Source organism: Leuciscus leuciscus, assembly GCF_965113295.1.
Source record: "Leuciscus leuciscus genome assembly, chromosome: 13".
Classification (NCBI taxonomy): Eukaryota; Metazoa; Chordata; class Actinopteri; order Cypriniformes; family Leuciscidae; genus Leuciscus; species Leuciscus leuciscus.
The window spans coordinates 17,207,517-17,235,069 of NC_138737.1; the positions used below are offsets into that span (position 1 = coordinate 17,207,517).

A 27,553-nucleotide genomic window follows, 5' to 3' on the forward strand; every position below is an offset into this window, starting at 1 on the left:
TGTTATGTTTATCAAAATAAACCTGATAAAAGATGAAGTCCCCCACTATATTGGTATTTAAATAGTATAGGCTTATGTTGAACTTTATTCTACAAACAGATGCTGTATTAAGCAGTACACAAATTAATGAATATATCTCTGGAACGTCTGTGTATTTGACAAATTTAGCATTTATTTGACTTCAGCTGTGATAAACCATGCAAACACTACGGGAAGCAGAAAGTGTCCGACTTCACGTCTCCGTTTTCAGCTCCTCCCCAACTGCAAGCGGCAGCTCCGTTACATCGATTACATCCAGCCGCAGACTCGTGTTTCAGTTCGGTTTAGTTCTAGTTCCTGTTTCCTTTGTTCTCATTTTCCTGCCACTGGTTGGTTTCCATGGTTTTTAATTAGTTCCCATCTGTTCCCTGTTCTATTGATTAGCTTCCCTTGTGTATTTAAGCCCTTAATTTTCCTCAGTTCCTTGTCTAGGGTTAATGTTGTGTTTGAGTATGTAGTGCTCATTAAAAATCAGTTTAAAAGTCTTCCTGTTTGATCATTTGGATTGCTACAACTTAACATTTCTTTTGAATATATACAGTATATGGGGTCTGCGGGTCTACATAGAGAGATTGAAATCTATGGCTATTATAGTGGCTATTATACTGATATAAGTGTCTTTCACAATCTTTTGAGATGTCTAACATCCTTCAGATATCTGGTTCATTTTGATAAGCTGAGAGGAAATTCCATCTGTATTTCCCAGGCAAAAGAACTGCTTGCCTTTGTCTTTTCGTTCCTTTTCTCATCGTGTTTTCCCAGCTCTTATCAAGTAGTTTGTCTCCCCGCAGACAGAGACATCTAATAACGTGATCATTTCTGCTGCAGCTGGTTGCCATAGCAACAGCTCCAGCAGTCCACACTCGATTCAGCGCATAGGGCCCGAGAGGCAAGCGAAGGAGACTACATGACAGAAAGACCTGAGGAGAGAACCGCAAATCCCCACCCGCATTATCCCTAAAGAACAGAAAAATGAGTTTGAAGTGCTACCGCAACCAGGTGCACAGAAAGACAAAGATTCGCACTCGGTGTCATACTAGGGTCTTAAATGAAAGCTTGTTGCAGTTACCAGATCGCCCAGTTGTCATGGAGAATCAGGTTGATCTGGACTTGTGCTGTTAACAGGGCCAAGTGTTTGTTTAGCCCCTGATATTGAACATGGACCAAAGCCAGCTGAACTCCCTTGACTGCGCTGGTCAGTGATAGTGCAATTCAAAGACAAAAACACAGAGCGGAGCAGGTGAATTGTTGCTTGTGTTTTGCCCTGGCCTGTCAGTCGAGCTCAACTTGTTCAGCACGCACAACGCTTATCTCCTTCTCTTCGTCCTCACTCACCTTTCCCTCCATTTATCACTCCATTTTGGGAGGAGAGGGAATAAATAACAAATAAAAATGTTTGCTGTTATGAAGCCGCTGTTTCTCTGTAAGTGCCCTGAAGGGAAAGCAGCAGTTTTTTTTAGTAAAAGGGCACATTTTTTAAAGACCTCATAAAATGTAAATTACAATTTTGTGCCTGTTAACTTCTAGATAGCATATAGAGGTCATCTATATGCTAGTGCAGGGATATTATTTCAAATATTTATTAGCAATTCAAATTTATTTGTAAAATGCTTTTCAAAAGAAATATTATTTTAAAGCAACTTTTTTGGCTATTTAAATAAAAGTGGCATGCCCAAACTTCCTGATTCAATAGAAAACACGTCAATGGCTAAGTTTACATGCAACCAAATAATCCTTTAGCAATCGGATTGACGGTTCAGTCAGACTGAAAAGGCTTCATGTAAACACCTTAATCGAACCGATTGAGGTCAATGTGAATAAAATTTCGATCGGATCATCTGATCAGATTGTTTTTTGTTTTGTCTTTTATAATCCAGTCGAGAGAATATGTAAACATTTAATCGGATCGAAAGCCGAAACTTGAAAGGACTGCGCATGTGCAGTGATGTAGAAATGGCATAAAGACGCATGACGTGCGGAATGAGAATATAATGTCATAAATTACTGTTGTGTTATTCTAAAATTCCCCTACCACTCATTGGCTGTGAAGTGGAGCAGAACTACGTCCCATCAGTCCTCACTTCATACTCTCATCCACAGACACTTTGTTTTGGGTGCAGGAATGGGGCGTTTTTAGAAATATAAGCAGCATGGCACAACGGTTCAACCGGATGACTTTATTTAGCATTCATGTAAACACTGGTCGGATTCATCAATCAGAATTAGTTCATTCCGATTGAAACAAAAAAGTGTGCATGTAAACATAGCCAATGTGAGAAAGAAACCCATGCCCACCAAGTGATTTGTTTTATGAGTTTTTCTTTAAAAAAGGGACATTTAAAGTGCTTGAGAAAAAAAAATCCAAGTCAAAAACTTTTTTTAGTGAAGTTTAGTAAGAAAGCACAAAACAAAATCTTTCAGCATATGGCCATCAGTGGGCTTATCTTCTCAACAAACAAGGTAAAATCTGGTCCCCTCTGAGATGTCTACTGTCATGTCTCTCCTGAGACTTCTGAAGACAAACATGTGGCGTTTCCTCAAGGGCAAAACTGGACAGTTGATTCTCACAGGAAAAGTACCTGGTGTTAAATCCTGTGGATCTCACCACTCCTCATTTGTTAAAAACGCCAGGGTGTTAATTCATTAAACACAGATACTGTTAATTTGCCCAGTACCAGCTGCTGGAAAACGTCTCAGGTTACGACTGTAACCTATGTTCCCTGAGAACAGGGAACGAGACACTACGTCAGAATGACGCTATGGGGGAACGCCTCAGGCGTGACAGGTGTCTGAAATCAAGTATCAACTCACGTCAATCATGTTGACCGGCGACAGCCCGTGAATCATCAGCTTGAATGATTAACGCGCGACCTGGATGTATAAAGGGGAGCCTTGCACACATGACAACATCCTATCGTCTGAAGGGACTGTTGCAGGCAGGCCCCGAGGCATGGCAGGGAGACGTAGTGTCTCGTTCCCTGTTCTCAGGGAACATAGGTTACAGTCGTAACCTGAGACGTTCCCTTTCGAAAGGGAACTCTACACTACGTCAGAATGACGCTATGGGGAACGATATACCAACTCCACCATGCTGAGGGGAGTGCATGCCCAAAGGCAGTGACAACTGTCCGAACCAGTAATTAGAAAACACTGGAACCACTCACCCCTAGGTCACATCGGGCTGTCAGTGACAGCACTCCCTACCGGTCATAGCCCAAGCTAATGACCCAAGAGACCGCCAGAACACAGTTAATGGGGGGTATATCTGGGCCAGCTCAAAGGCTTAGGACCACAGCTTCCAATAGAAGGGGTCACTTCTAGGGAGTGTGGCTAGGGGACCCAAGGGACCCCCAGCCAGTCACTATTCAGGGGAGCGTGCCACCTGAAATACCACCAGGCTGGCCTGGTGATCTATACTAAGACACACAGTCTGGCCATAGCCTGTCTGTCCGAGACAGAGCCTCTGGAAGTTGCCTTGGATAAGGCATCCAGAAACCAAAGGCCTGCGAAGCTGGCAGAAACCATTCAGTTCCGGAACACAGAGACGGGATCTCCCGGAGAGTGTGACTCAACCTCAAGAAACGACGGAAGTCGTCCACTCAATCCACGGGTCTACCCAGTGCTCGCTCCGAACACTGGTGAAGTAAGAGAGGGTTCAAACCAGGAAGGTCTACTGAGACCTAAGACCTGATGACCTCCTCATATGGAGAGCTCCAGTACATGAGGGCTCATATCAGGAAGGCCGGTGAGGCCTGTAACCCGGCGACCACAATATGTGGGAGCTCATACTCAGGAAGGCCTGAGAGGCCTGAAACCTGGTGACCACAGTAAGTGGGAGCTCGTATTCAGGAAGGCCGGAGAGGCCTGTAACCTGACAACCACACAATGTGGGGCTACCTTCAGAAAGGCCTAATGAGGCCTGTTACCACAAAATGTGGGAGATAGCTTGAAAGGGAGGCGCCTGTCGTAAAACATTGCGACAGCAAGACGCATCTAGAGTGGGACCCAAGTGAAGAACCGGAGTCTGAGCCACGTAAAAAAGGGAATGAAGCAGAAGCGCATTACCCTTACCATAAATATGGATTCAAAAAAGTACATGAAACGAAAGTGCGTGTACTTATGCCAGTCTGAATCCAGGAAGGCCTGGTGAGGCCTCTAACCTGGCGACCACAGTAAGTGGGAGCTCGTTTACAGGAAGGCCGGAGAGGCCTGTAACCTGACAGCCACACAATGTGGAGCTACCTTCAGAAAGGCCTAACAAAGCCTGTAACCACAGAATGTGGGAGATAGCTTAAAAGGTAGGCGTCTGTCGTAAAACATGGTGACAACAAGACGCATTTAGAGTGGGACTCGAGGTGAAGAACCGGGGTCTGAGCCACGTAAAAAAGGGAATGAAGCGGAAGCGCATTACCCTTACCATAAATATGGATTCAAGAAAGTACACGAAACGAAAGTGCGTGTACTTATGCCAGTCTGAATCCAGGAAGGCCTGGTGAGGCCTCTAACCTGGCGACCACAGTATGTGGGAGCTCATACTCAGGAAGGCCTGTGAGGCCTAAAACCTGGCGACCACAGTAAGTGGGAGCTTGTATTCAGGAAGGCCGGAGAGGCCTGTAACCTGACAGCCACAAAAACGTGGGGCTACCTTCAGAAAGGCCTAACGAGGCCTGTTACCACAAAATGTGGGAGATAGCCTGAAAGGGAGGCGCCTGTCGTAATACTTCGCGACAGCAAGACGCATCTAGAGTGGGACCAGAGGTGAAGAACCGAAGTCTGAACCACATAAAAAAGGGAACGAAGCGTACTGCGCATAACCCTTACCATAAATATGGATTTTTAGAAAGTGCACGAAACGAAAGTGCGTGTACTTCATTCTAAATCCAGGAAGGCCTGGTGAGGCCTCTAACCTGGTGACCCCAGCATGTGGGATTTCACAATGCGTGGGAGCTCACATTCAGGAAGGCCTGATGAGCCTGCATCCTGACATGTGGAAGCTCACAACCAGCGAGGCCTATACCCTAGCGACCACAGTGAATGGGAGTTCACATTCAGGAAGGCCGGATGAGGCCTGTAACCTGACATGTGAAACTCATAACCAGGAAGGCCTAGGAGGCCTGAAGCCTGGTGACCACTGAATGTGGGAGCTCATACTCAGGAAGGCCTATGAGGCCTGAAACCTGGTGACCACAGTATGTGGGAACTCACATTCAGGAAGGCCGGATGAGGCCTGTAACCTGACATGAGGAAGCTCATAACTAGGAAGACCTGCGACCACGGTGTGTGGGAGCTCACATTCGGGAAGGCCGGATGAGGCCTGTAACCTGACATGTAGAAGCTCATCACCAGGAAGGCCGAGGAGGCCTAGAGCCTGGTGATCACTGAATGTGGGAGCTTAATACTCAGGAAGGCAGTGAAGCCTGTAACCTGGCGACCACAGTGTGTGGAAGCTCATATTCAGGAAGGCCGGGTGAGGCCTGTACCCTGATAACCACAGTATGTGGGGGCTATATTCAAGAAGGCCTGGTGAGGCCTATAACTTGACAACCACAGTATGTGGGAGCTCCTATTCAACCACAGTATGTAGGAGCTCCTAACCAGAAAGGCCGGATGAGGCCTGTAACCTGATAACCACCTTATGTAGGAGCTCACATTCAGGAAGGCCGGGTGAGGCCTGTAACCTGGCGACCACAGTATGTGGGAGCTCATATTCAGGAAGGCCTGGTGAGGCCTGTAACCTGGCGACCACCATGAGTGGGAGCTCATATTCAGGAAGGCCTAGTAAGGCCTGTAACCTGAAACCCAGTACGTGGGAGCTCATAACCAGGAAGGCCGGATGAGGCCTGTAACCTGATACCCACAGTATGTGGGAGCTCAGCTCACTACAATACATTACCTGCCTACCAAATATGTCCCAGGCTCTGTACAGGAGACGAGTTCTGAAAAAGAAGAGAAGAAAAAATGTTATTTGCGCACAAAACATTTTCACTCAATATAAAGCCTGCGGCGTGCTTGGAATGAAGCACGCCAGGACTCAGAAACTCAGAAAAACCTAAGTTTTACTGTTTCACCAGCCTGGTTGGAAGGCGCTCCTATCAACCAAGCTGAAGCGGGCCATCAGAGAATTCTTGAACTCATCATGGGCCCTGCCCCAGGCCTGATGTAGGAGGAGCCTGGGAACGATGGTGGTTCGGGGGCAAGATCCAGGGAGGTGATGTCTAGCGTTCAGTCTGAGAACGTTTATTCTGGATCACCTCCCTGAGATCCTGCCTCCTGCGGGAGTTACGCCTCCTGCGCGCCCTGCCCCCTCTATTAGGAGGAGGGGGCGCACGGGAAGCGACACTGGCCCTCTGGGTCTGCCTGTGATCCTCAGACCACGACGGACCAGGCTCTCCCGCCTGCCTGGGCTGAGCCGAGGACCTCCGCGGTATAAAGCTCTTAAATGCCTCAGAGCGCGCCCTCGCCTCCCTGAACTTATCGACCACCGTCTCAACGGAAGGCCCGAAAAGCTCAGAAGGCGAAACCGGCGAATCGAGGAGAAAGGTCTTTTCTTTCTCCCCGATGTCGGCCTGGTTAAGCCACAGATGCCTCTCCGTGGTCACCATAGCCGCCATCGCACGACCGACGGAAACGGCTGACTGTTTGGTGGCCCGGAGAGCCAAATCCGTGGTGCGCCGCAGCTCTGCCATCGCGTCAGGGGGCAGGCCGGCCCCCTGATCGAGGTCCCGCAGCAGGTCGGCCTGGTAGGCCTGAAGGACCGCAAGGGTGTGCAGAACCGCACCTGCCTGACCTGCTGCCGTGTACGCTCTGCCATTCAAGCGTGATGTTGTTTTCAGCGGCTTGGATGGCAGGGTTGGAGCTCCCAGTGACGATGGCCGACCAGAGGCGAGATAGTTAGCCAACGTCTCGTCTACTGGCGGCATCGACACATACCCGTGCTCTGCGGCCCCCTCCACAGCAGCGAAACTGGCCCGCTGATGCAAATGAAGGCGCGCAGAGAACGGGTTCTTCCATGCCTTCTCGATCTCAGAGTGGAGATCGGGAAGGAATGGAAGGCTCGTCCGAGCCGGTGGCCTACGGGTGGGGAGGAACCGATCGTCCAACACACCACGAACAGGTTCCTCCCGGACGCGCCTCCACTGCAGCTGCAGTCTGTTGGTGGCGCGCCCCATAACGTCCACCAGCTCAGCGTACACTGGGCAGGAGGGCTGAAGTGGTTCAGTCTCAACCAGACTGACATCATCAGCAGCCAACTCCTGCCCGGCCCGAAGAGAACCAGTTACAGATCCATCAGAGAGAGACAAAACATCTTCCACATCGACCTGTAACTCACCCTCGTCAGCTGGCAGATCATCCGTGAGGTTAACGCCCCTCTCCAGCTGATCTGCCAGCTCCATCTGAGAGCCCCACGAACTCAAGCGCCGCTGAGCCTCAGCCCGAGCGGGACCAAAACCGCGGGGTTCAGATGCCGCGCTCACTTCCCTCGAGAAGTGAGACAGACGAGAGCGGAGCGTTCTCAAAGAAAAACGCTCGCAGTTTGCGCAGGAAGCTCCCTCGAGAGCTCCCCGCGCGTGCTCTTCACCCAGGCAGAACACGCACAGATCGTGTGAATCCTCCGGTGTCAGAAATCTGGGACACGGGTCGGCACACTTGCGGAAGGTATTCCTCTGCTTCTCTGTACGTTTCATTTTCTTTGATTGCACTCGAGAAAATACTCTATTCAAACAAAGCAGTCCCTGAAGACGAAAAGATGTTGTCATGTGTGCAAGGCTCCCCTTTATACATCCAGGTCGCGCGTTAATCATTCAAGCTGATGATTCACGGGCTGTCGCCGGTCAACATGATTGACGTGAGTTGATACTTGATTTCAGACACCTGTCACGCCTGAGGCGTTCCCCCATAGCGTCATTCTGACGTAGTGTAGAGTTCCCTTTCGAAAGGGAACCACAAGGTCAGAAACGCTCTTTTGAACACGAAGTCCTTGAATGTTGACACTTGTATTAGACTTCGGTTGAAAAGTGGCACATAAAGAATAGAATAGAATAGAATAGAATAGAATAGAATAGAATAGAATAGAATAGAATTTACCTTTAAGAATGGTTACACAAGCCATACTTGTCTCCTCCTTGCCATCCTATCAGTGTGGTCAGATGTAACCTATTATCTCAGCCCTGAAGCAGCGCATGGCATGTTGACCCACCAAATGTTGACACATCCATCATGGCAACACTCATACATGTCACAGACTAATTTTTCAAGGGTAGGCCGTTCCATATGCCTGTGATAGGAGTTGTTCTGTGGTGACCTCCAGTGGGAATTAGGTCTTAAAGGAATAGCTGTGTTACTGAAGACCAAGACATCTCAGAATTCCTTCATCACATTAGTTTAATACCATGGAAAATTAAAACATAAATTGGAAAATGCACCAATGTTAAAATAGGTTAATGTACATATCTGTCACCACGGTAGGGGATCATTTATCTAACCTCACTCGAAAACAGTTTGGAGTTATTAACGAAAGCTCTTAAAATCATTTTGGTTAATTGAAAAAATTATGAAATAAAATTAAATGTAGACAATTTTTTTACTTCACATCTAACTGATAAGTTGAAGTTGAAATACTAACATTACAACAACAACAAAATGAACGCTAAAATAAAGTATAAAAATAAAAACTAATTCAAAATTTTATTAAATACTGTTACTAGTATTTAAATAATACTAAAATAACACACTCCACCTGCATTCTTCCTATTACATTAAAGCAGTCATGCTGTACTTTAAAAAAAAAAAAACTTTTAATGTTCCTTTAGGTTCACTCATAATGATAGTTTTTTCTCAAAATATATTTACAAAGCGTGAATATTTAGTGAATATTGGCAACAAAGATATTGCATGGTTTCTCAATAACTGGAATATACTGCATTAGTGCTTGTTTTATAGAACTACGACTTGAGGGAGATGTTCATTTTTGATTTTGAGTTACTGTAACTAATTCTTTCACTTTCAACAATTCCATCAGTGTGACATTGATTACATCTTTGCTTACACAGTCACAGTACTTGGCATTGTAATGGCACTGGATCACAGCTCCCCATGTATGTTTTGTGTTGTTCTCTTGAATTGTCCTCCTTGTTATTTCGGGTCTCTGCTATCGCACTCCGAATCCTCTAATGCAACATATGTGGGCGGTGTTGCATTGCTAAATGTTGTTGGCACGTTTAAAATGTGATCTATAAAGCAAATCTTTCAACATTGGCCCACCTTGTTGTGAGTCCTGTGAGCTGTGTCCATAGCAGAATGTGGATGGGTCATTCTCCATCTGTTGAGTGCAATAGGACTTTTTTTTTTTACTCCTGTATTATATTGTTATGAGACAGGGATATGGATATAAAGAATGAAGGGTAGCTTTTTGAATAAATGTTGAACAGGATTTTAGACAGCATTGTGTGTTACTGTGAATTCTGAACATTTCCATTGTGTGTGTGGCTGTTTGGATAAGTGTTTGCTGCAGCTGCAGTTTGGATGTGAATATGGGCTCTTGGAAGCGCGCTAGTCTCCTCCTCTGGGGCTAAATGTGCGCTGACTCCTGACTGCAGACAATCAGGCTAGAGAGAGACCGCCACGCAATACAGATCAGCCAATCAATGAGGCAAATTCTCCTAAACCTTTGTGTCCTGTATTCATTATCATTCATTTGCAGCCGCTGGACTGGCATTAGTACAAACTGCCATCACTACATCAGAACACACTCATTCTTTATGGTGAGGAAGATGACATTATTTCTGAGGAGACACTGCCCCCTGGTGTTGGGGAAAAAAGTAAATCACTGCAGCAACAGATGCCATTGAACAGACTGGGACCATTCTGAGTTATTTATAGGGTGTTACACAGATCTCAGTGGCTCAATTAATGTGTAAGAATGAAGCAATCTGACATTCAATTTCAATTCATAACACAGTCCATTTCTGTAATGCGACACACAATAAAATTGTGCATAATCATGCATATATTTAGGCCAGTAGTAAATGTCCAGACATGGAGTGCAGGTCTTCAGTTATCAAAAGAAGATTCATATTTGTCTTACTTTAGCCGACTTTATAGGGGAACTTTTCTGTCTTCTGTAATTTTGAATAGAAATACACTACTTTTAGATGGTTGATTATAGTGGATGTTATGGGTCTCTTACTTTTTCCTCTTTTTAAAAAGAGAGGGAATTGCCTGAATATTCTTATTTTGAGCTTCTGCCTCCACGCTTCATACTGTATAAGTTAAAACCAGTAAAATTCAGCTTTGCACATATTCAAGAAAATCAAATTTTCAATACTATCTTCAATTCAATACTATCTTCAATACTGCTGTCATCATGCATTTGGAATTACAATTGATATATATATATATAGTTCTCAACCTTTTTCGCCTGTAGGTCCCCTTTGTCAAGACAGTGTTCAATATTCAATCCATTATTGGATATTTATAGGATATACGATAGTTCGGTATTTCTGTTGTAATTCTGACAAAGTGGCTTGTTTTTATTAACAGAAACTGGGAGTTAAATTAATTAACCACGATTAATTTTGTGACTGAGATTTCAAGAACCTCAATAAGTTATTACAAGTTTGTGATTTATGATAATTCAGTAACAAAACTGTTTTCATAAGTTCATTGTTAGTTAACTGCTAGGTAACTTTTATTAGCAAGTCAAATTGTTTTTCCAAAATGCTAAAAAAACATCCATCCAAAAAAAATACCATCACACACAATATCAGAAATTCACACCATCACACTTCCAGCCAAAATCTTCTTGAAATACGTTTTGGCCTAATATGTGATGGTATGGATTCTTCATGACCTTTATTCCAGGATTAATGCTGTAACATAGACATAATTTGAAGTAATCTGAAAAGTGCCTCCGAATAAAGAATCATCCATATGTGTGTCTGTTTTCTTGCTGTGTCCAGGATCTTAGAGCTTCAGCAGAATGGGGACATGGACATCTTGAAGCTGAAGTGGTGGCCACGAGATAGTCCATGTGACCTGTACTCTCCTGTGGGAACTCGGAAGAGTGCCAGCGCCTTGGACATCCACAGCTTTGCTGGGGTCTTCTTTGTACTAGCAGCTGGTGTAGTGCTCTCCTGTCTTATTGCCACGGTGGAAACCTGGTGGACGCGAAGGAAAGGCTCCAGAGTCCCATCGAAGGAGGTAAGAGTCTTAAACCCTTAAGAATAGGGATGAGGTTGATAATTTGCTTATCATAAACAGAAGAGTGTGGAACATGTTTAAATACAATAACTATGGAGATTGTCCAACTGCCCAAGACCAGATAGGATCCAATATAGTTACAGAACTTCAAGTTCAGTAATATCGCTCCTAAATTTCCCCTCAAAAGGAATGGTTAATCTCAAAATTAAATTAAGTCATCATTTACTCACCCTGGTGTTGTTCTAATGCAGTATGCCCATTCTTTGTTTTTTGAACCACAAAAGGAGAAATTAAAGAAAGTCAAGCTTGCACTTGTCTATAATGACAGTGAATAGCGACCAGCATCAAGCTTTTAAAAAAAGATGCAAAGGTATCACAGAATGCAACACGTGAGGTATATTTCAAGTGTTCTGGGGGTAAACGATACAGTTTGGTGAAAAACAAACCAAAAAAGAAATGTATTATTTAACAGAAATCCTGACCTTGACAGTGGGTCTACCATGCTTGACTGCGCATTTATGTGACTGTTAGCACCACAGTTCACTCCGACTCGCCCCAAAAAACGTGTCATGAAATACAATGCCGAGAATTCCCCAAAAGTACCTGTGTACTTTCTTCACTGAGTTAAACATCTCCGTTTGTCTGATGACAGTCAGAATGACATTCAATAGATTTGAATGCGATAACTTTTTGTTGCGGCAAACACAGCAGATAAATTCACATGAGAGAAGAAAGTATATTGTATTTCATTTCATGTTTGTATTAATCTTGATTTCTCACGACTTGTGTGCTTTTTCTGGGCGAGTCAGAGTGAACTGCAGCGCTAATAGAGTCACATTGAATTCATAGTAGAGCATAGAAGACCAATGGCCAAGGAAAGGATTTCCATTAAATAATACATTCAATTTCGGTTTGTTTTTCATCAAACCCTATCGTTTACCCCCAGAACACTTGGAATATATGACACGTGTCACATGGGATCATGCTGTGATACTTTTGCATTTTTTTTTAAAGCTTGATGATGGTCGCTATTCGCTGCCATTATATGGATGGGCACGAGCAGGACTTTTTTTTTGTATTCTCCTTTTGTAGTCCGAACAACACCAGTAGAGTAAATAATGACTTACTTTTCATTTTAGGGTGAACTAACCCTTCAATGCAGGACAGCGGAAATTTTAAGAATGTAAAACAGGGTGGTAAGAGTTTATATCCTGTTAACTGCTGTTTTTACCAGATATTTGGTGTAATTTTTTTTAAATATTATATTAAATGGTACTGAAGTATAACATTTTAATTAAGTAATATTAATTCAATGAATATAAAATAATAATATGAATATTCATTAAAAATGAGATTAAATAACCTTGTAGCTATACTGAGTTTTTGATAATACAATGGCTTTTATACTTCACAAATGATTTTCTCTTGTATTTGGAATGTGATGGTCGCAAATCAAAAGATGATAATAATAATTATTAATATTTCATTATGAATATTTTCACTTTTGAAGTTGTTGTATTTAAGCCATAAAACACCCCTGTGACCTCAAATCATTCTGTAATAATGCAACAAGATGCAATATTGCTCGGCAACCGAAACCAATTTGAACTTGTACCTAACAAACACCCCTTAATAACACCATCATTTCTGGACTTCTGGACACGTCGCACTGCATTTTGTTTGTTCGACGCTTTCTACTGTAGATAACATAAATCCTGTGGACTTATCTGCCATAGAACAAACAGTTAAGCAGAATCAATACCGGTCATATGCCATCAAAGCCTTGGAAGGATATTAGTAACATTAACGAAAAAGACAAGAGATTAAAATGAGAAATAGTCAGCATTACAAACAGTAGACAAAGTAATTCAAATCATTTGTTTCTGAGAGCGCACTTAAACAAAGCTCTCCAAAAAGAACACAATGTTGTTCAATAGCCTGCCAAGCACATTAACTGTAATAGAGCTGTTGAGAAAAAAATGAACAAATAAACAGGTGCTAAAAAATATATGTGCCAATAAAAACTGCATATATCTAGATAATTACTTTAAGACAAGGCTCTAATTTTTCTTTTATATCCCATAGCTAATTTCATGAAGATCAGTTTAGATTAATGTGTTGTTTGCACATATTGTTTTTCTTTGTTTTCTTGTTCTTACAACTGTATGCCTGTTGTTGGAATCCGGTTAACATTAATTAACAAATAAACCCATTGCTTGCATTTCACATGACAACACTTCAATGTAACACAGGCGTAGCAGTGACAGTACATTATATGGCTGTGAATGAACCTTTGTGATGTTGCTCTTGACGCATTTCTTTGATTTGATGAGTTTATGGCTCCTTGTTATCTTCTGCAGCTGTCATATTGTGGGTGTTCTTTTTCCTGATATTACATCCCCCATCTCCCGCATTACTCCAATTGAGTCCCATCACCCACCCCCCGACATACACACCTGACCTCTCCTCACACCCCTCTGGTCTGAGTCATCAGACTCTCCACAGGCCAAAAAACACAGCATTTCATCTCTAGCGTTCCACCTGAAAAACAAAGTAGTGCTTTTGATCAGCGGTCAGGGGCTTTTTCTTGTCTTCCGTCCTCCCGCCATGAAGCAGCTTTTATCTGTCAGGGGCAGCAGCAGCAGGACACTCATGACCCCACAGAGAAGAGCGGCTCTCCTTCATCCCTGCTCCTCTGAAGGCCATAATGTTCAGACATTTATATGGACAAATTATGTTCCTTGCAGAAATGGCAGATGAGCTTCAACCTGTTAGTTTTTTTATTACAGCATGCCACAATTAGCAGATTTAAGTCATAAAAAGCTGAATGGCTCATTTGTACTTGTTTATAAGCAAGGCCCAAATTAACACTGAATTAAAATGGCCCGGGAACTTTATTGGGAACTGTGACTTTACATGGTTTGAATTGGATTCCAATAGCAGTAGTCTGACCTTACTATGTGAGGGATTTAAAGCACCGACAAACTATCTGCTAACTAAAGAAATCATCTGTCTTGGCATTTTTTTAACAACTTTTTTTCGCACATGAAAAATTTATTATAAGGGCTTTATTTAAGATGCCTTAAGTGTTTTTCCTCTTATTAAATAATACATAAAGTTTGAGGTTGTAAGATTTTTTTAATGTTTTTGAAATAAGTCTCTTTTGCTCACTAATGCTGCATGTTTGATCACAAAATACAGTAAAAACAGTAATATTGTGAAATATATATATATATATATATATATATATACTGTGTGTGTGACACACAATTTAAAATAACTGTTTTCTATTTGAATATATTTTTAAATGTTATTTATCCCTATAATGGCAGAGCTGAATTTTCAGCATCATTACTCCAGTATTCAGTGTCACATGATCCTTCAGAAATCATTCTAATATGCTGATTTGGTGCATAAATAATTTTTTTTTTATTATTATTAGCAACGTTAAAACATTATACATGTTTTTCAGGATTCTTTGAAAGGAACAGAAGTTTGAAATAGAAATCTTTTGTTACATAATAAATGTATTGACTCACTTTTGAACAGTTTCATGCGTCTTAGCTAAATAAAAGTATTAATTTCTTTCAAAAACATCTTACTGACCTCCTCAAACTTTTGAACGGTACTATTTATTATATAATATTCTTTTTGTATGATGCTGCACTATACATTGCACTGTCACAAATATGCATTGTCATATTACAAATATGTAATTAAAGGTAATACAAATATGAAAAGCAATACAATCTAATTTTAGCTGATAAATTCACCTAACATTGGCCTCAAAGTTAACATTGGACCTTCTACTGTATATAAGCATGCTAAGTCATTAATTCTAGCTAATGTAGTGGTGTAGTTGAAGATGTAACACTGAGCACAGAGATGATTCTCTCATGTAGGGTGGAGCGCTTTGGCAGTCACTCTTGAACCCCGCTCCTTTCTGCCCCAGTGGTTGGATCATGCTGATTTGGGCTCATTCCTCGAAGCACTCTTCCAGACGGTTCCATCAGAGTAGAAGTTTGGCAGAGCTTTGCACAAATATTCACACAGACATGCTGATAAGCACACATTTTAACACACACACGGTTCAGTGAGCGAGACGTGTTAATGCCAAAAGCGACCAGGGCAAGACAAACGCTAAAAATTAGCACATATCACACTCATCTCACAGATGTTTTGCTTTTACAATTAAAGCTCTTTGGTTTATTGCAGAGTTAATTTAAGACTTCTTTACTGCAAAATTACCGTATTTTTGACTTGTTGTCCAGTCAAATTATTTATGCTTTCAGAGAATAATTTAACGAGTTAAGTTTATTTGTATTACCCCCTTCAGCAAATTGTTGTTTTATGCATAACTTCATTTAGAGAGATTTATAACAACAAAAACTATTTGTGGTAATAAAAATAAACTTACATTGAAATACTAAATTAAATTAATAAATTAATTATAATCTATTTTATTTATTTTAAATCAATAAAATAATAAGAAATTATCTTGTTTTAAGGATATTTGGATCATTTTTGAACAAGGCAAAAATACTGAATAACATAAGGCAATTTTGTCTTAAATGTCATTTTGGCACATCCTAAAAAACATTCTTCCATCTTTCAGCATGATGCAACTTTCTTTTTGGTGTGTCCCAGTGCTGTCTTGGTACATCCTTAAATCTTCCTAACTGCTTCCTCTTTTCTTTGTGATATTTCTTGACAACTGGCTAACACTGAGTTCATTGCACATCAGAACAATAGAATGGCTTTGTGCTTGTGTCTGTGTCTGACACACACACATACACACATGCATACACACACCAACACACACATTGCATATGCCATGGTGTTAGTTTGTCCGTGTTTCCTCTCTCTGTTTCTCTGTGATCTCGCCGTCACGGCTCCTTCTGTGGTGTCGCAATTTGGTCAGAAATAATTCGATATGACAAGTCGTCAAAACGAGTTCCACCTCGTAGCGATGAATAACCATTTTCCACCCAAGTCAAATGTTTTTATTGCGCACCACCTGCCAATCCAGAGAGGACGAGCAGGCGGTCCAGAGAACTGGAGGTTTTGCTTTATGAATAAGCCATTTCACATGCCAAGCTTTGTGTTTTAATCATTCCTGAAAAACCAAATGATGAAAAGTTCTTCACCTCAAATGTCTGCTGTGTCATTGATATTGTGGCTGTCTGGAGTCCTGCGGTGCCTCTACATTTGTAGGCCGCGGTATGAGGTCTGCATTCAAATAACCAACTGTTTTTCAGTCTTAGAAGAAAGAAAAAAAGGAAAAAAATATATTTTGCCTGCTTTTATTCCTATTATGTTCAGAGTGGCTATAGTAGTAGTAGGTATTTGAAAGTCAGACCTCATGTGGCCGCATAATTAACAGAGGCCGCCGAACGCCAAACAGCGATCTGTGTCAGTCATTACTCTGAAAATGTTTGGTTATTTTTCAGAAAAGACCAAATCAATCATGTTATTCTGCTGTCAAAGCCTGAAACAACTTTTATTTTGTTGATTTTGTTTTATAGATAAGTACTCTGTGTTGAGGGGTGGGAGAGAAATGCAAAATGCCATTTTTACCATCTCACACTTCCAGGTATCTGGCTCCTTGGACATAAAAAAAAGAAAGAAAAAAACATCTGTGTGCTGACTGTTTGTTTGTTGTCTTTTTCTATTCATTCCCCCACCTCTCTGAAAACAACCTCTTTCCCATCCTCTCATCTGCCTGCTTCATCTGTTGGGTCATGTCCTTTCACGCACGCACACAGACACAGGCAGACAGACCGTCTGTGAGGCAAGACGAGCCGTGTCATGAGCCGCAGACTGACATCATGCTCACGCTCAGGCCTTCCTCCAATCATTTGTCACCTGCATGCTGCGCCACACCCCTCGACTCCAAGCTGAGGCACACGTTCGCCATCCCGTCGCGAACTGTCTTCTGCCAGCACTGAGCTACACTCTTTCCACACTTCTCCAAGCCTCGAGCCCACGTAGGTTATGAAATGCGCAAAGATAAGTTTTGTACGGACTTAAGCAATCGCACATTTGCTGCTGGAAGAGAATCCACTTGGGTGCTACAAGGAAGGCCATTACCATTAATTTCCCGAAATGCAATTATACCGGCTGTTTTCAATACCAATATTTTTCAAGCCCACAGAGATCAATCCATTAGTTCCAAGCTACGTAGTGACTAGACAAAATTGGCTAAAAGAATACAAAAACAGTCACAGTGCAAACGTGACAGGAAGTTATTTGAGCTGTGTAGCTTACGAGGGGAGCAGCCCAGCAGGCTGGCGTTTCCAAAACTTGTTCAATATTAAGATTGGTGCCACACATGGAGATTAAGTGCCTAATTCAGCATTTATTCTCAATACAATTATTGCAACACATAAAATGATAAATTAAAGCAGTGGTTCTCAATCAGGGGGCCTGACACAAAAATATATATAATATTAGCCATTGCATCAGGTAAAATGTTTTGTTTTTTAAGCATTTTTGTTTTGTTTTTCTCAATCAGGCCCACTAGGGGGCCTCAGCAAACTTCCAATGGCTTAATTTATAAAATATAATAATGCAATATTATGTGTGTGCTTTAAACTCTTGATTAATAATTAAATCTTCATAATTAATAAATAATAATAATTACAAATGTTTTATTCCATAAAATTGAGGGGTGTACTTAGACTTCAAAAGTTTAATTTCAGTTAGATTAGAGCAAAATGTGTCTTTTTAAATTGTACTGTAACCACTTTAGCCTGACTGAATCATACTCATCTGGCTTTTGTGAAGTCGGACCAACAGACCTAGATAATGTGATTGTAGCTCGGCTACATGTTATAGATACCTATTGGCCTTTGCGTTGTGCACATGCTCCGGAAGACAAAGATGACGTGCATGTGTATATAATCCTTCAGATTGAGATTCAATTACACATTCAGTCATGCATACTTGGACAGATGCAGACTGTAGCTGCTGTAGCTCCATTATAGAACACTATTCACTATTCTCTGTTAAGAACCACTGGTTTAAAGATTTAACAGTGTTTCATCAATATCTGCACTCTCAGGAAAACAATTTGCACAACTTCTACGTATAGGGGTTCAAAAGTTTGGGCAGTACCCTTAAAGTACCTTATTTACCCATAAAAGTTCAAAGTAGTAGTAGTAATGTAATCCAATTTCAAAATATTGAGTATATAAGCTTTCGAATGAGACCTAATTTATGATGAATACTAAAATACGTGTTAGGGAAAATCGGCGATAAAAAAGTGGACCAAGTGTCCCACTACCGGGACACTGACAGTTTACAGGCTATAGATAGGCCTACATATTACTACTCTGAGGTACTAAACTGCTCTTTTTAGGGCTTGATAAAACACCAAATTGTCCCTTTAAGGGTGTTGCAGTGACAAGCTGTTGTATCCCTAAAGATACCATTTTTGCAAAACATTTTCTGGTAGTGAATAAATCTCAAGATAAAATGCATAGGTTTAGACTCATAAGGCAGTCTCACCATACCCCAAAAAGAAAAGTGTAAGGTTATTTATTATCTTCAAACACACCAAAGTATTTTGAGAAGCACAAGGTCCCTATTTAGGTCAACAAAACAGCACATGTAACAGCCTTCCCACATTCCTCTTCCCTTCACACTTTCACCCCTATTATACCGCCTTCCTCCACCATGGTGGTAGGACAGGTACCTACGAACCTCCCGCCCCCCTCGGCCCGACCAGGTTCCCCCACCACCCCTCTTTACTCAGGGCCACGCTGCCTGCCACTGGTGGCTGGAATCAACTAGTGCTTTATGCTGGTCCAAACCAGAGGCCATTTTATCTCTGAGCTCCCTGCAGCCACAATGTCAGCCCACGTCACCTCGTGAGTTCTTTAAAGCAATCTACATATTTTATAGTAGTTATGTTAGTTAAACTTATTATATACTAGATAAGCTACAGTTTTGTCACAACCGTGGTTTCAGATGGCTTGAAAGTGGAAAGGTTTTGTAGACTGTATCTGCATATCCAAAGATCCATCTGTCACACGACATTAATGTTGATGAAAGTCCAAGGACAGTCCTAGTTAAGACTGTGTTTTCATTACCGAAGCTCAGTATGTTTCCCTTTTTGTACCTCCCCCCCCCTCTTTCTCTGTCTTGCTTTCCATGCAAACACTAAAACCTCATTGGGCCTGCTAATTCTTCATCAATATCCGCCCTCAACCTTCTTCCAAATTTTCTTTTTCCCATCTGCATCCGAAACACTTCCTTCACATCTCATTTGCTCACTAACTCCCTTCCTACTTCACCGCCCCTATCCGTTTCCCTGTTAACCACCTTGTGCTGTCCCACTTCACTATACCATCCCACTCTCTATCTGCTCTTATGAATACACACCCCTTCACTTCACTTTACACCTCTTTTCTCTTCTGATCCTATAACAACCTTCGCTCCTCCTCCTGTTCTTCTCTCCTTCCTTATTTTCCCCACTCCGCTTTCCTCCTCCCGTTTTCCCTCCTCTAGGACGATAAGGAGATCGACCTGGAGCACCTTCATCACCGGGTTAACAGCTTGTGCACGGACGATGAGAGCCCCCACAAACAGTTCTCCACCTCCTCCATCGACCTGACGCCCCTGGACATGGACTCCCTCCCGGCCGCCCGGCAGGCCCTGGAGCAGATCAGCGACTTCCGCAACACGCACATCACCACCACCACCTTCATCCCTGAGCAGATCCAGACTCTCAGCCGCAGCCTGTCGGCCAAAGCCGCAGCCGGCTTCGCCTTTGGGGCCGTGCAGGACCACCGGACTGGGGGGCCCTTCCGGCAGCGAGCCCCCAACGGCGGCTTCTTTCGCAGCCCCGTCAAGACAATGTCCAGCATCCCGTATCAGCCCACCCCGGCCCCCAACTTTAGCTACGGCAACGACCCGGACAGGGGCACCTCCATATAGACTGCAGGAGTTCCTGTGCCTGCGAGTTCGAAACAAAAAAAGAGATATATGTAAATACAAATGTTCCTTTTTGGTTGTCGTTTTCTCTTGACTTTTGCTCTTGGCGATGGAGCTTGCTTGTCCCGACTGAACTCGTCGGCAGGACGAGGATGGAATAAAATGATCATTATTGTCATTGTGGTTTGTCGGGAGATTTTCTCTGTGAACTAAATGAATTTGCCTTTTGTTTGCCACATTCGATTTTGTGGGGAGAGAAAAAAAAAAGACTATCAAATGTTGCAATGATGGTATGTTTACCTTTTTGTTTTGGGTTGTTTTTTGTTCGTTTTTTTTTTTCAAAAAAGACTGCCTAGTGTTTCCCTGATCTGCAATAACTCAGTTTAGAAGAATCTTGTCAACTCATCGACTGAATTGTGCTTCATCTCAGCGCTCTGTTAATGTTCAGTGCTCCCTCTAGCTGAAGCGTTCGACAAGGCGCTGCTAAACTGAGAGAAAATAACCTGCTTTTCTCGGAAGCCTCACAGTAAGTGACTGTGTTTCTAAGGACCTCTCATCCTCTCTGCCTTCTCCCTGAAGTCGAGATCTACTTTGAGTCTTTAAATGGACACTCTGTGGAAAAGACTCGATTGAACTTGAAATAAAAAATAATAAACATTATTGTACCATAGGGAGGGATGAAACAAATGCTACTAAATGTCTCTTACTGACTTTAAGTATAACAAATCTTTAATGCGTGGAATGTGTCTGGTCAGAGAGTTTTAACAACAAAATAAATGTTCAGAACTGTCTGTAGTTTTAGTTTTCTCTTTTTTTTTTATGATTAGTTTTGAGATTGCTTCAGTGCCATCATCTTTCATTGATTTGCACCATTAAACCATTAAGAGTTTGTATTCACTTCTGTAGCCGTACTCCAGGATTCGACAAAAAACATTCTGTAGAATAGCTTCATTGTATATGCCACAATCTCGCGGCTGTGCGTCATAGATTTTGGAAATCAAAGAGTGAGAGAGTTTTTAAAAGGAATTCTTAACACGAGCCTTAGGAGACGGGGCTTTTTTTACTTTTCAAGTGTCAGTCCTCAACCTATTACTACGCCATTTGAAGACGCTGATACAGTGGTGACTTTTGAGGGGTTATTTGAAATATCTTTCTATTTCATTTCGTAAATGTTAAGGGGTAATATTTATCTAACTTTTTTTTAAAGTGCTAATTGTTTAAACAAGGCCATTGAGGTGTGGTAAGTTTTAAAAGAAAAAATACACCTTTTGAGGACAAAAAAACAAACCAATCCTTTTCACTAACATAAACTGTATTAATATTTACTAATGTTAGTTGTTTAGAATGAGCTTTCAGTTTGTTATCCTCTGACTAATTCGCAAATGTTGTGTGTAGGAAACGGCAACAGTGTTTTGACGCAAGCATTCTAGATGTACTTTTCTTAAGATATGATTAATGAAAGACTATAGGAGCAATTTTATTTAGTATCAGTTTAAAGATTTTTATTTAGAGTAAATGAAGAGACATTAAAGTGTATATTTTACATGCAGATACTTTTTTTTTTGTTGGATTTAAAGATGATATAGAGTATAATATCTGAGTCTGTAAAGCTCAGTAAGCCACTATCACATTACAAGGAGTTCTCCACGGTTTCTCTGGCGGGAAGACATTCTCATTCGACTTCATTCCATTTTGATTTCCGAATCTTTCAAAAGGAGGCAAGGTTTTTTTCCCCCGTAAAAGAAGCATGCAAAACCTGCTATGCCTGTAACATTTTTAATTTCATACATAGAATTGTACAGGATTACATCATTTTCAACTGATTATAATGTACAGTATTTAATATAGGCCTATTTTGTTGTATGTGTTGCATATTATTCAAATGGAACAAACTGAGGCCTCTGTTACAAGTGGCAAAGCTTTCTGTGTATAATTTGTCTAATAAACATGTTTTCTACAGTGGTTTTTGTTGTGTTGTCTGTATCATCAGAAATGTCTCGAAATGCTGTATGTGAAGAGTAACGCTGTTCTACTTTATCCCTTCCACCTCAGGATGAGCTGATGCTTTGAACACAATGAAGGATGTGGTCAAAGGTTAGCCAAATTTGGCTTTTGACTTTGTGAACCAGATTCATGCACTACAGGTCAAAGTGAAAGGCACCACAGCGTTTCAAGTCATGCTCTAGTGCTTGGAGAGTTTGTCGCCACAAGTCTGACCCTGAACCTATCATCATGTTCCAGATATAGTAGGCCAAGTTCTTGTATGCGATTCTGTTTATGTTATTTATTTGTATGTGTTGTTTAATGTTACACTTTTTACCAAACACCCTGATGCACCAACATGGTCTTTTTTCATCTTATAATGATAAAAAGTTTTACACTTACAGCACATATAGCACCTGTGAAGGCTGGCATGCAGTCGAGATCTGTAGCTCATGTACAAGGAGTGATGTGCAATTCCAGACATTTTATGCTGCATTTACACTCTAAAAAAAAATATTGCTGCCTTAAATTTTTAAGTAAAATCAACTTGGATGTTTAAGTCATTTCAACTTAAATTATATTAAACTGACTTGAGTTTAATCTTGTGTAATTTATCAAAATAAAAAAAAGTTGAAAATGTCTTAACTTATTTTAAAGTAATGTAAACACATATGTTGTCAGTGTATTGATAATACAAATTTTTACAGTGCAGGCCTATGGAAAAAAGAGGATAGCTTGTGCTAAATCAAATTAGAGAATTACATTGGACAGGCTTTCACTCAAATACAAGGTGTCGAATGTTTTATTGTATGACGAACTGTAGTAAAACGGCTGTTTGTATTTTGATAATTGAGGTGAAATTCATCTTCAAATTCATTCTCAAAAAATATACCACTTGATTTACAGTAAATGCATTGCACGTCCACTAGATGTCGCCTTTGATGCCTTTTCAAAAGATTTTTAAAAATAGATGCATTTAAGTGTGCACCTGTTCTGATATTTAGAAAATCAGAAGTCTTATTTGTTTCATGTATTATGGAAAACACCTAAAAATTAAACGCTTGTGGATTCAGTTTCACACTTTTAAATGTGGTATCAGGGGGTTTAATTACTGAACAATGAAAGTCCCTTAAAGTCTGAATTTAATCCAAATTATTACATTTTATCTATGTACAATTATTTATTACATATATAAGAAATAATGAATTAATTTGTTACATGTTTCAAACAATTACTTTAGTAGCTTGCTGTGGCTGAAATTAATTTTATATTAATTATTATTATTATTATTATTATTCGTGTTGGAACCCTATGATGTCTTTTATCGACTTTTATCAAGCACGCGATATCTCTGGGTTTCCCGGGAGACAGGAATGAAGAAAGCAGCACGCAGACTCGATCGCGGTGGAAGCCCCCATCGAGACACATTTTGTGCCCTTTTTCCAAAGAGTTCTTCAGGCGTGTCGAATGGAACATTGAGTCGCTATTGTCCCTGGGACACTTTAATAATCGACGGCAGCAATCCCAACCTGTTGTTTGCTTTAGGACCTATTCCAAGACACACAAGCCGCCTGGATGAGGCTCCAGTTGGGGTGAGCTCAGGCGCCAGTCCGCAAGCCTCTGCACTCTATGAATTCATGAATAAATGTAAAAAGATGAATGTGGACTTTTTAATGCCAGAAAACCGGAATTAAGGTCATGTGCATCACTGCGTTTCATACTTGTTTCGGTGACTAACCAGGGAGCGCAGCTGTAGCCTATGTCACAAAGTTTGTTTAACAATGCACGGTTTTCTCTCTGCACATTTATCCACGTTACATGGTTTCACTCCTGATAATGCCTTTTCTTAGTTTCACGATATTTATGCATTAGGCCTATTCCATTATTTTATTGGCTTTTGTAGGCCTACTTTATTTATTTTAAAGTAGCCTACAATAATTAAAGTGTCATCTATAATTCAACGAAAATTACCTAATTAGTTGCCTATTATTATTATTATTATTATTAATCTTGCTGCCCCTTCTGCGCTTGCTCTCTTTCTAAAGCTCGTGACAGCAAAGGACTGTCGCGCCTCCAGATCAAGTTTCTGATCTTTGGGAAGCTCTTTTGCTAAAAGGGCGTTCCTTAAATCGGATCAAAAGGTTTTGAACTTGTTCAAAAAAGAAACGAAACTCAATCTGGTATAACACTCATTGCTTGAATGTCTTATGGGCACCAATATAACTAATTATTGCACTTTATTTGATGTTTATGTTGCATAACTGATTTTTGCATAACTGAGAGAAGTAGCACACCTACATTTATTATTTATTAATTTATATAATTATTAGGCTACATCATGTACGATTAGGCTATAAGCACGATTAGCCTATATTATATAGGCTATTATTCCGTAAACTAATAAATAAATAGGCATTAAGTTAGAGAAACATTTGTAAATAACTTTCTAATAGGCCTAACTTATTACATTTCATTGACTAAAATATGCAAAATACAAAATGATGCATGTTTCTTTCATTTCATGGGACAATATAGGCCTACATGAAGACAGAGAAAATGCCTGTCAAAGCAGTGTAGCCTAGGTCATCGGGTTTGTTTTCTTATTGAGGTTTGGGCATAATTTAAGAAACGTGACTAAATTCAGTTGAATTTAATAAACCAAGCTGGTTTCAAAGTACGCGGTGTCGTCAAATAATTTTGATAACCCCTTTCGCATTTCAGACTGTCGAGACAACTTTTTTATTTCTTTTTTTATTTCTTTTTTTTGTATTAAAGGCCTACTCTAATTTCCTAAACGTAGGCCTAACTTGTAAGGTGGCTTTCCACAAAACTTCATTCAGTCCCTAAGATTCTGAGTAGGCCTACGTCCTGTGGGACGACCCATTGTGATAATAATTCTGTAGTTAAACAGGCTTGAAGCGCTACATTATCACACAAAAAAAAAAGAAAAGAAAGAAAGTTTGGGCATAATAACCTCTCTCGGGTTTGCTGCGACTTCTCATTGGTCGCCTACACGCGCCTGCCCCGCGTGCTCTTATTGGTCAAAGCGCCACGCGACCAGCTTGGGAAGGGGGGCTCCCCGGCGCGTGCCGCTTTTAAAACCGACGAGTCGCTCTGAGACATCAGTAAAGAAATCCTGTTCACTACAGGTGTAAGAAGAGAAATCCTCCACGGCAAAAACCCCGTTCCCATATCCATAGCCACCCACTTTCCTCCAAAAAGCACAAAACAACAAAATGGATGGAATGAGCACGGAGACAAGGGAGGTGGTTGAACTCGACGTCCAGCATCCAAGCTTGGGGCGGGGGGAGCAGCGCGAGTACCCACCAGCTTTGGCACTCATGGCCAGCAGTGACCCACGCGCCTGGCTGGCTCCCGTGCAGGCTGGCACCTGCGCGGCACACGCCGAATACCTGCTGCACTCGCCCGGCTCGAGCTCGGAAGGCGTGTCCTCTGCTTCCAACTTCAGGAAGAGCAGCAAGAGTCCTGTCAAAGTACGCGAGCTCTGCCGGCTTAAAGGAGCTGTGGGTGCAGATGAGGGCAGACAGCGGGCCCCGTCCAGCAAAGCGACCAACGGCGTGCAGAAACAGAGGCGAGTGGCTGCCAATGCCCGGGAGAGGCGAAGGATGCACGGATTGAACCACGCATTTGACGCGCTGCGCAGTGTCATCCCAGCCTTCGATGACGACAAGAAGCTCTCCAAATACGAAACCCTACAGATGGCCCAGATCTACATCAACGCCCTGTCCGACTTGCTTCAGGGCCCTGGTGCTAAAGCCGACCCGCCAAACTGCGACTTGCTGCCTGCCAAGGGGTTCGAGGAGGACCGCTCTCCCAGAGGATCACCGAGCGCCTGTCGGAGAGGCACGGGCGCGGGTTACCCGTACCAGTACGATGATGGAACATTCGCCTCTTTCATGGAGCAAGAGCTTCAATCGCCTTCTGGAACGAGCAAGTCCGGTTCGGAGGCCAGCAAGGACTCGCCTCGGTCGAACCGGAGCGACGGAGAGTTCTCCCCTCACTCGCACTTCAGTGACTCTGACGAAGCGCACTTGGAGTTGCAGAGCGAAGACGAGCTCTCGGAACTGAAACTGCCCAAGCACCGCGCTTTTTAAAAAACACACTTCTGGACTGTCCGTCAATCGTATATTTGGGCTTTGTAATGGGTTGCTTTATTTATCCATTTGTTGTACGATCTTTTGACAATGATGTTGTTGTGTCTGACGCCAATAGATTTAGTTGCCTTCTCGTGACATTGACCAGACCCCTACGCCATGTGAACTGCCGCGTGCAGCAGTGCCATGGGCTCGAATGTCATGCATAAAACTGTCTTCCTTGAAAGTTTTTGAAACTGTTTATTATTCAGAAAAGATTGTCATGGGCCTATTTCATGGATACGATTGATTTTGAACCCTGTAAGAATTTGCAACTTCTAAAGTTTACGTGCACTTTAAAAACGGGCCATAGGCTTGAGAAACATTCTTTTGTCGTGGAACAAGAAATTGTGTTTATGTAGAAGTAATGCCAATTTGACGAATATATTTAATATAGCCATTAGATTTTGTACATCCGTTCTTTTTAATATTTGATTTCAATGCAAAGTTGTTTTCTGCTTCTGTAGCTGAAGTAGCCTAAGCTATTTATTTTCGTTTGCCTTGTAAATTTTTGCCTTACATTGGAATTTTGCTACTCGTATGTTTTGTTTTATTATAGAAATAAAAATGAAAATTTAACATGATTATGTCTCATGTCTTTTTGAGTTATCTCTATTATCTCTATCTCTCTTTAATTCACTTATATCCTATCAGTTTTTCATTATATCTCATAACATGTCTAGATCTTATTGTTTAAATCATTTTAATATGTACATTGCAACAAAAGGTCTAAATGTATGTTATATTTTACAAATGTTATCATTTATAATTGGAACACTTCAGTTGGAAGTGATGTGACATTTAATCATTACAACTATCAAAACATGGTTATAAAAATAAACCTTTAATTTAAGTGTTTATATTTTGGCGAGTTCAGTGAAACAAGAAACATTTAGGCTCTTTATCAAGTTGGTTATTTTTTCTTTAGAGAATGTTTTTAATTGTACCTAACCAATACATATCAGAGTATTGGTTGAGTTCTTTAAAGCACAACAACTTGATTTTAGAACTAGAGAATAAAGTTATTTATGGAACTTAAAAAGGTTCTTAATGGCATCAGGCTGTGAACCCATGTTGGTTATTATCGGAACCTTTGATTTTAAGTGTTATTTACACGAAATCATAACCATTAGATATGCTACTGTAGGACTGTAATACCATTATAGAGCTGTACACTTCAACACACTTAATATGCAGTGACACCTATAATTAAAGAAAAAACGAATTCAACTGATAATGCC

The 27,553-nt window shown here is 41.4% G+C and overlaps 2 protein-coding genes across 6 annotated transcripts in view; both read left to right on the forward strand.

Moving 5' to 3' along the window:
• Nucleotides 1–22,571, forward strand: part of grid2 (glutamate receptor, ionotropic, delta 2) — a 438,477-nt gene extending 415,906 nt beyond the window's left edge. Inside the window, exons 15-17 of one of the 5 annotated variants that reach the window (XR_014211127.1) lie at nucleotides 10,998–11,238; nucleotides 16,764–16,831; nucleotides 19,750–19,813. Coding sequence is in view for 3 of the 5 variants with exons in the window: in XM_082188353.1 (XP_082044479.1) it covers nucleotides 10,998–11,238; nucleotides 19,750–20,178 (670 nt within the window). In the remaining 2 variants the exon portion in view is untranslated. Of the gene's footprint in view, nucleotides 1–10,997; nucleotides 11,239–16,763; nucleotides 16,832–17,003; nucleotides 17,226–19,749 lie in introns of those variants that run through there. The other 4 variants (XR_014211128.1, XM_082188355.1, XM_082188353.1 and 1 more) reach the window with 4 other exon arrangements.
• A 2,566-nt stretch (nucleotides 22,572–25,137) lies between these two features.
• Nucleotides 25,138–26,896, forward strand: atoh1a (atonal bHLH transcription factor 1a). Its single transcript, XM_082189116.1, has one exon. It carries the CDS (start codon nucleotides 25,395–25,397, stop codon nucleotides 26,271–26,273), a length of 879 nt encoding a protein of 292 aa, XP_082045242.1. The 5' UTR covers nucleotides 25,138–25,394; the 3' UTR covers nucleotides 26,274–26,896.
• Nucleotides 26,897–27,553: the final 657 nt, after the last annotated feature.

Bases quoted from the DNA above. Each gene is read 5' to 3' on its own strand.
- atoh1a (XM_082189116.1), top strand. From the start codon at position 25,395: ATGGATGGAATGAGCACGGAGACAAGGGAGGTGGTTGAACTCGACGTC.